The sequence below is a fragment of the Anneissia japonica genome, unplaced genomic scaffold (assembly GCF_011630105.1).
Source record: "Anneissia japonica isolate Jap-2015-1 unplaced genomic scaffold, ASM1163010v1 scaffold1946_len758022_cov188, whole genome shotgun sequence".
Lineage (NCBI taxonomy): Eukaryota > Metazoa > Echinodermata > Crinoidea > Comatulida > Comatulidae > Anneissia > Anneissia japonica.
Window position 1 is genome coordinate 306,912 of NW_022694730.1, and position 10,234 is coordinate 317,145.

Here is a 10,234-nt window from a genome sequence, read left to right on the forward strand (position 1 = left end):
CTTTAAGAACACTGATTTATTAGAAACTCGGATATTTCTGCCACTTCTGTGGTCTTCATTCGCGAGAATCTGATGAAGGCCACAGGAGTGGCAGAAATATCCGAGTTTCTAATAAATCAGTGTTCTTAAAGTCTACTATTGAAGCTGTTTCATTTTTACCACATTCTGTCGAACACACATGGAACACAAATGAAATATATATATATATATATATATATATTACTTATTTAATACTGTATTGTATTATAGCATTATGTAGTACTACATTGCTTCTTTCAATAATTTTAGAATATAATAACAATTTGCAATTTGTATAGCGCCTTCCGTTGAACCATGGAGGTATTATTGAGAAGGACATCACTCGGCAACAGAGCCCTTTGACGCGACAAACTAATGTGTTCGCTGCCTTTGGATCGCGCGCAGACGTGAATATTATTACCATTTTTTTCGTTACCAACATCTTGGAAACAACAGGCTTGCCGTGTACAGTATGTGGCAATAGGCATGGTCTTTTCCGAAAGTATGGCTTGAACATATGCAGACTGTGCTTTAGGACGTATGCTGGCGATATTGGTTTCCTTTCTTTATTATATGTATTAATTCTTTTACAAGGGTTTCAGCTTAAAAGCTTTGCTTTATTTGAGCTTCTTTTTCCATTGTTCTTGAATTAATTCTGTGTTCATTGTAACTTTGTCTAAAGATTGACTGGTTTGACTATAAAGCTGAGGCAGCATAAAACTGAAAATTACTGATTTTGGATTGAATTTTCAAATAGTCCACCCTTGTTCACACTAAAATGACTTAGTTTATTATAATCCTCAATCATTCCTCAATTAATATCTGTTAAAATTAGAATTACCGAGTTTTATCCAAGTTATGGAAATTCAAGTTGAAAGATATGATACTTTTAAAGCTCATGTAAATTTTTCATTAAATTCAGAAATCTTTTTCATAGAAAATATTAATATGTTTGGTATTTTTTAAAAGATAAATGTATTAGCTTTAAGCTGGAAATGACTGCGCATCCACAGTTATTGACTGCAAGGAGTGTGCATTGAGAAAAGAAGGTGCTCTCCATTTCGCCATGTTCTATTTCTTGGCAAGCAAAGCATGCTCAGCAGCTGGTGGCGGGATCAAACACATTAGATTTCAAAGGCATCACACGAACGTTCTTCACGCGCTGCGGCAGATCTGATCTTGGTTCATTTGCATAGAGCTGCATGCGCGAAGCTTTTTTCAATAAAACCTCAGTGGTTGAACCAACTTCGAAACGCTTGACAAAAATATTTCTGTATAGGAATTTGATATATACAATATCTTGCTAGCTTGCTATATTATCATGGAAGCTGTTACCTTTTGTTATAAAACAATGCAAGTTCTGTAATTACTCGTATCTTGATAATGTATATACAATCACACAATAATTAAGTAAATTCAATTTTTGTTTATTTTAGATTAACAATCGCACTTATTAATAATTAGTAAATTGAGCCCACTGGCTTTTGGAGTTTCAGTCATGGTAAAATCATAATTGAGGGAGTGGCGATTCATAATGGAATACAGTAGGAACTAGTACCTGAATAGAATCTATTAGAGGAACAAGAGTACAAACCATTCACTTTATGGGAGCTGAGGCCTATGTACCATTTATGAAAAAATAAATGACAAAAATCATCATTTTACTGTGTATTCTTCTTGGTGTATGGGAGAAGGTCACCGAAAAGAATATGTTTTGTAGACTCGTAAAACTGATGAAAATGATTATGGAAATGTACGTTCACTAACCTTTGGTTTTGTTGTCGGTGTAATGTTTTCTTTGTTCTTCTCCTTTTCCTTCTTAATCGGCTCTAATTGTAACTTTCTATCCAGATGTCTGGAATCAGATTTACTTCTTTCAACTTGGACACCAATGTTCAATCGTTTTTCTCCAGAGTCTGATTTTCTCCGCTCAAGTCGTATCTTTGCCTTAAAATCTGATTCACCACCTGTGTGACCAGGCCTGACTTCCAGTTGTTTAGGTTCCATGATCATATCTGGTCTTGACCACTCCTCCCTTATCGCAGATTTTCTTCTCTCTTCAATTTCATTTTTCTTTCTTTCTTCTCTTAGTTCTTGCTTTCGTTTTTCTTCAAAAAATTCTGACCTCCTCCAGTCATCTTTGTACGGTAGTTTCCTTCTCTCAACTCGTAATTCTGTAATTAATTTTTCCTCTTTATTTTGAGAGTCCTTTTCTGAAACAACTTCATCTTTTTCTTTAGCTTGCAATTTTTTCCCTTCAACGCGCATCTCAGCAAGTCTTTTGGCCTCTCTAACTCGAGTTCCCTCCTCACTGGAAGACTCATCTGCTTTGCTTTGGACTAGTCCAGCCAACTCCTCTTTGATCCTGCTAACAACATTTCCAGAGTTTAACTGGTATTTTGAATCTGATATCACTTCTGATTTTTTACGTTGTAGTCCTTCGACATATGCCGCTGTTATGTCCTTCACTCTGTTTGAAAGAATTAATATAACGTGTCTAAGATGACGATCAAAGTGAACTCCATGTACAAAAATATCATATATATTTCCCAACAGAAGTATAATTACAATGGCCCAGGATAGGCCTATTACACTCTTTAAGCCATGTTGGAGAACATTTAATGAATAATCAACAACAATCCCCATTTTATCGTTGCTTTAGTCTATACAGATTCCCCAAATCCACTACATCATTGTGAGAGGCATATGTCAGACTTGTGCACTGTACTGCTTTCTTTCCAAATGATATCCTTATTTTAGAGTACAAGTAATGCTTGAGCGCACATCCAGAAATATCAATTTACACAATGATGTAATGAAAGTCAGCCAATTGGACGTGAATGAGATAACAGTCTGCTTTCAGTTATCATGTGATACACCACAAAAACCACAGCACAATAGAGGGATCAAATGATTTTTTAAATAAATTTTCTAAATCTGATCAAATAATCACATATATCATGTTGATAATTAAATGTCTATTCAACTCTCTTTCAGAATATGTATTTATTTATTTTTATTTATATGTATTTTGATCTATAATGTAACATTAGATTTTATTTGATTCTTTTTTTGTTTTTTAACTGCTGATGTTTATACTTTATTAATTGTTTTCTTTTTCTTGAAAAAAACTATTGCTTTACTGATTTTAAACTAATTAATCAAATGTATATAAATGGAAATATGTTCCTACACTAATAAATTTATGGCTAAATTTATATCACATCTAAGACATGTAAAATTAACGTTTTATGTAATATTAACTTTGCCTTATCGTAAATACAATATTAGAGTTTACTTTTCTCTTTAGAGTCTCTTTAATGCAATTTTTTGGCACATTCAACTGAAATTAAAAATGTATGTTCTAAATTATTAAATTATAGACCACTAATAAGATTTTTTTAGAACATTTGTTGCTAAATGTACTTAAATCAATGACCTGATGTATGATTAATGTTTTACATACTAATAACCTTGCATTGGTTATTATTAATGCATTATTATATTTTGATTCATTAAAATGTTGATGAAAACTGCTTTTCTTTTCTTTTTCCTGAATGAATTATTACTTTACTATTAATTAGGAAATTCTTTTAGCCATAGTTTGACATTAATGCGCCCAAATAGTCAATCCTTGATCATCTTTATATTTTTCCCCCCATTTGTTCTTTTTCTAGTATTTCAACTTCAATGAGAGAAAAAAAACACCATCAACGTGTGTACCATATTTTCTTTCATATTCCATTTTTACACTGACATGTAATTATATGCCATAAAATAATACTAGCAGTAAAGAAATGTAAATCCTAGACACTGCCTTTAAACTGAGTAGTCCAGCCCAGGAAATTGACACTGAGCAGGAAGAGAATCCCACAAAGTAAACTGATGAGCTAAAAGATAATTAAAAGTGGTTTGCAGGGGACGATCCCATCCCATTGACCTACAAATTCACAGTGCCATGGAAACCGAAAGACACCACACTGTTTTTATCGAAAGTGACAACCAACAAGACAAAAATTTATAAAGTTGACTGTCCACACTATTACGTATTAGAAGACAAAATGATATGGCCCCGACGATATCATATTATTATAATACCCAAAAGCAAATCACAGGTATTTGCCATACAATGTGGAGAAAGCCTTAAGCAGCCCATAATTTTCCCCTGAAGCTGTTGACATTGCTGTTGGCAAATCATACTAATCCTGAACAATAGTTGTTCAATTATGTTTAAAATGTTATTTCATGATTAATATGTAGCTTGCTTGATACATTGCATTTGTACTTTTCATACTGTTCCATAATGCTACAAAGAAGGAATACAGATGCATTTCAATATATATCACTTTTTACTTATTTTACAACTGTTGGTGGCTATGTTAAATCCAGTCTCATATAGGATATTATCAAAGTGTATTAAAATAACATATTGGAGTAATCATTTTGCATTGTTTTTAAAGTTTCAGTTAGGTTATGTATCTATGGATTGGCGTAAAAAAACCCTCCAAAACATCATTACATCACACAATATAACATATACATAACTCATTTAATCTATTAATTTGACTATTAATGTATATAATTTATAAACAAATATAGATTAAGTAATTTTAATTGCTATTTTGATATGAAATCAAATATTGTACTAAAAAAAAATTAGATAAATCTGAAAAGTAATTAAATAACAATACTAAAATAACTTATACTCAAGTAGCATTAAATATTATTGTTGTTTTTTTCTCAATGTCTGTTTCAACTGTTTCATTATTTCAATATTCCATTAAAAAAACTATAGAGGGCAGTAGATACATACCTTGGAAGAGGCTTAAGTGGATCAGCACCTGACCTGCAGTCATCAATTTCCTCCAGTGAGATAGTCGTCGGAGAAGATGTCAGTGTGCTCTCAGATTGCGAAGGAGATGGCACATTTTTCGTTGGGGGAGGTATGTTTCGGTATGATGAGTCATCCAGAAGATTCTCATCAGAGCCTGATGATGCATCCAGAATACCACTGCTTCTGAAAATAACAATTCAAATAAATTTTTTTAAAACAAGTTTTGGAAGTTAAAAAATGATAAATAATTTCTGTATAATACTGCAGTTTGCTGGATTTTTTGGATTTATTTGGTATGAACTCCAAAAATATACCACAAAAGTCTACAGACTTATTTTCAGTGGGGTCTTTCTGGTTGTAACTGGGCAGCACCCTAGTTTATAATCCCCTACTCTTTTCCAAAAGTACACTGCATTTTTTAACATACACATGAGCCATTTTGCAAACAGCACATACGATAGATGGTGTTTTTTTATACTTGCATTCTAGATGTCAAGCTGAAACAAAAAGAGAGTAGTGAATGGAAGTGAACCAGACACTGAAGGTAACAATGGATCTCCATAGTTGAGCGCACACAAGTGGCTACCACCAGTTTAGCCGACTGAAGTACAGGTATGCCGCTTTAAACCTACCCTTCTGATTCAGTGGTCCTGGTTCTACATCGGGGATCGTAGTCTTCCTCTCCATCTACATGTACGCCCTCGTCACTCCTGATAGAATGCTCATCTTCACTTTCAGCTTTAGAAACATTTGCATCCTGAATTATCTGTATCTCCCTGTTTTCCTTTTCTTTCTCAAGCATTATTCGTCTTTCCTCTTCCTGTCTTTCTTCTTCATCAAGCAGTCGTTCTCTCTCATCCAACAATGCTTCCAACCTTGATATAAAATTGTATTTGAATCACTTTCTGAACTTTCATACATAAAAGATGTTACTAATAATGTTATTGTTCAATTTAATGGTTTAAGAGGCTTGTAAAATACCCATAACAACAGAAATTACATACATTCATTTAATAATAAAGTTTACGTAAGCACAATTTTGTTTAGACATTAGCTTCCAATCTCGCCTTCCTTATTCCACCACCCACCAAATCTTACACTTGAGATGTATAGAGCATACTAACTCCTCCATGTATAGAGAAACACAAATATATTTAAATATTATTACTCGCAAGTTGTAAGCATATGACATCTTAAAAAAGATTATCTATTTAGTTGAACCAATTGCTTGCTTACCTTAGCAATGGTTTCAGTAACTGCTTCGGCCACTTTTTTCAGACTAATGAGCCTTTAATTGAATTGGATCATTCACAGTTCGGGGAGTAAGTGCACCAACACGATTCTAATTTACTATGATTTCTAATATACTTATGGAACCAGATGAAATTCTTTAAGAACTTTCTGACATTTGCCCAAATTATAGGTTCCTATCAGAACATAACTTGATAGGTGCATACAATATGAAAAACTGAATGAAGGAAAAACAGCTTGATTATTTTTCCTGGGCAATGTTCACTTGGTTAAACTTACCTTCGGGATTGAGTAATCTGATCAAGCAGAATGCTACGCAGGATCTTTGCACCAGATATTTTTTTTTTTCAAACTGGCCATGTTTATGGTTAGTTTGACCAAAAAAGTCCAACTCAAACAGGACATTAGTCTCATAACTAAACTTCTTTTTAAAGCATCAGATTGTTAATTCTGTCACTGGAAAGTGTACTAGCTGTTGGATGTGAAAGGAATAGAATAATAATTATTTTAACCTTCCTTACTTTCGCCTAGCTTTGTTTCCCCTGATGTAGCACTGTATCCATAGAACACCACGTTTCAGTTTGTTATACAGCACCTTGTGCTTGTAGGCCCTCCATGACCCTTGTAAATAGGCAGCAGCACTCTCACGCACCGCTTGCTCCTTGATAACTTGGTAGACCTGACGTTGTTTATAACCACGGTAAAGAGCCTAATAAACAAACAAAATTATATTGAAACAAACTGTATACTTGTGTCAAAAAACATGAACAAAATTCTGCAACAGAATAATATAGGAGCTTGCTATAATGCCATATAGGCCTATGTGAAACATTACAGTACCACTTTCACAGAAATGCAAAAACCAGACCACTATTGTACAGTAATTGTTAATAGGCTCTTAGTATATACAGCCAATGCCAGGCTGCACATACATTTGAATGGGTGAAGTGACCACAGAGTGGCAACAATAAGTTTCACTTTAACAGGTTGTATACATATATATATATATATATATATTTGGGTATACTTACTGCAAAAAAACTCACATAAAAAACAGCATGTGCTGAATTGAGAGACTGAATATAAAATTACAAATATATAAAATTGGCAATTAAAAATCCACAAATCATTATCCGATAAGAAAGCCAGTAATTTTCTGCACATTTGTATGTCTAACTTGTTAGGTTGTTATTGTGAGCTGACATAGAAGATGATTTCAATAGGCTTGGGTCTATAGGTCTACAAAAAATGTATGCCTCGAGCTTGAAAATATGAGGAGGCCTAAACTATAATTTATAGAAAAAAATTTAGGCCTAGCCTTGATTGTATGTTACGTGGGTAATATGACAGTACACTATATTCTTAATTCATAATTGATTCTTGTTACTTGTTACTTGTATAGCGCCTTTCTTTTCAGTTACGAAGCGCTGTAAGTAAAGCTTGCATAAAACCAAACACATGTGAGCTAACTTAACTAATACAATAAAGCAGTACAAAAATAAGAATACAATAAACAAAAATGATCAAGCGAGGTGTGAGGAACTGAAAAAGGTGTGTTTTTAGATGTGCTTTGAACTGCCTAAGCGAATCACAAGATCTGAGAGAATTAGGCAGACCATTCCAAAGTTGGGCAGCAATTGAAGGGAATGAATTGTCACCAATATGTTTATGGTAGACTGGTTCAACAAGTTGGATGGAGTTGGAAGATATTGTTAAGCGCACATGGGTACGTAGTGATATGTAATTGGATATGTACAAAGGGCAGACGCCAGAAAGTGATTTGAAAACAAAGAGAAGTTTGAATTTAATTCTAAAAAAGAAATATGAAATGAGTCTAACTGCAGAATTTTGAAGTTTTTGCAGGGTGTATAAATCTTTTTTTAACAGGTCACTGTACAATGAATTGCAGTAGTCCAGTCTTGAAAGAACCAGTGCCCTCACAGCATCATAGCGGGTATCCCTATCTATGAACTTCCTGATTCTCCATAAGTTTCTTATTTGGAACTTAACAGCCCTGTTAACATTAGATACTTGTAGGCTGAGACCTGCTGACGAGTCAATAGTCACTCCAAGAGTGCGGACACTTCCGGAAGGATGAATAATGGTGTCCCCTATCAACAGGCTTAAACCTTTAACATGATCTAAGGAAAGATGACTCTTAGAGGCACAAACCAAAAACTCAGTCTTCTTTTTGTTCTGCTTCAGTTTGTTGCCCAACAACCACTGCTGAATATCAACAACACAGAGGGATAAGGTCTGTAAAGTGGAGACAGTGCTGCTAGCATTGCTGGGGTCAAAAGTGACAAAGTTGAAGATCATTGGCGTAAAAGTGGAATTGAATGCCATAATGCCTGATAACATCACAGAGTGATTCTCACTGAAAAACACACTATGTACACACCTAAACTATTTATTGACAAATGCTTCCTCTTTTAATTAACTAAATGGTTATAAAATGCGTAAATAGTGCATATTGGTTGGAACTATGGTAACACCAGGTCTAGAATCTGTTTAAGGTATCAAAATATATTTTATAATATTTGAAGAGTTGTTTTTTTAAACATCAAGTGAGCTTCTCACTGCTAAAAAAAAAAAAACACCGTGGCTAGATATACGGTACCGTATTTCTACTTCAATTTGCTAAAGGTAGCCTACAGTAAATGGCATTACATCACCATCACCCAATAAAGAGCCAGAATGTGTGTTACATCATCTTTCAAGACCAGCATTGCAGATCGCCCACACCACATGACTAGCGAATAATGTTTTTAGCACATAATATGCTAGGAAAGAGTACAGTATTTTCTTATAATACTGTCATCGATAGGCGTAAAGGTTCCACTCAGTAATAAGAGTGACAGTCATGTCGTTTATAGCCATATCAATGAAGGCATGAATCCCCAGGCCAGCTTGCTTGCCTTCGCTTATAAGAGATTTGACATACTACTCAGTCTTTGGTCTAATCTATTTACATGACAACACATGCATTAAAAAACTGAATATACTGTAAACTGTAAATAAGAGGATTCTTAATGGAGTATTAGCACTTTAATGTTTAAATAGGCCTGCATCAAATGTATATGCGACAAATTTGATACAAATAATCACGATTGTGGAAACTCATTCTCTCGATCTGAATTCTGGCCAAACGAGCAATGTTTATGATTGGGGGAAGTACCATAACAGCGACGAAGTCTACATAAAGTTGGGTAAATCAAGGAGGTATCAGTTAGGCATGTGCATTCAAAGTGTATGAATATGTTGGTCGGATTGTAAAGCGTGGTAATTTCGAATATATTATAACCTAGGCTTCTTGGACTAAACTTGGGATGAGATTTTGTATTCGTTTATAACTGATACATGCCACCAGATAGATCTGTCACTACAGCAGGGCCGCCACCAAATGAAAAACCCAAGCGAGGCCTAGGTCTTTCTTAGGTTCCTCACCAAGCGAAGAATTTAAGCAGGGCCTAGTGGCATATACAGAGTTTGGTACAGGATTCAGTCCTTATTTGAAAATGGCCATATATAGATAAATGACAGGACTCTTACTGAATGAAACCATACACCTATTTATCGATGGCAATACTAAGTAAACCTACAGTACTGTACTTTCTAATATTCTAAATACCCAGTACATCGTTCGCATGTCATCTCTCATCGTGGGTGAACTACAATGCCAGTCTTTAAAGATGACATCACACACATTCTGGCTTTATTGGGTGATGGTGACGTAATGCCATTTACCGTACCTTTAGCAAATTGAAGTAGAAATACGGTACAGTATCTCTAGCCACAGCGTAAAAAACCCCTACTCTAGAATAATTTTATTTTTCGTTGTACTTTTGGGAACTTTTTGCTATATAATATGTTTAAATTTTACAAAATCTTACTTGGAATGTTATTATCCCTTGCTTCGCTCTAAGATATCGGCGTCGTTGAAGCACTCCGCGAATCCACCACTGGATGACTACAATATGTTTCAAAACCACAGCATGTAATGCATCTTGTAACTTAGCACGTTCTGATTCTCGTAGGAAGATCTTGAAGAATAATTATCAAACACACCATATATTAGGTACATTCATGCAAAATAATAACGAAACTAAACTCCTTTATGAATCCTTGTAC

At 34.4% G+C, this 10,234-nt stretch overlaps 1 protein-coding gene across 1 annotated transcript in view; it reads right to left on the reverse strand.

Annotated features, from left to right (window-relative positions):
* Window positions 1-10,234, reverse strand: part of LOC117101224 (unconventional myosin-IXa-like) — a 104,879-nt gene that overhangs the window by 24,261 nt on the left and 70,384 nt on the right. The window contains exons 21-25 of the mRNA XM_033241139.1: window positions 9,997-10,146; window positions 6,625-6,812; window positions 5,485-5,727; window positions 4,832-5,035; window positions 1,786-2,488 (exon numbers count right to left, since the gene is read on the reverse strand). Of these exons, the coding sequence (XP_033097030.1) occupies window positions 1,786-2,488; window positions 4,832-5,035; window positions 5,485-5,727; window positions 6,625-6,812; window positions 9,997-10,146 (1,488 nt within the window). The remainder of the gene's footprint in view (window positions 1-1,785; window positions 2,489-4,831; window positions 5,036-5,484; window positions 5,728-6,624; window positions 6,813-9,996; window positions 10,147-10,234) is intronic.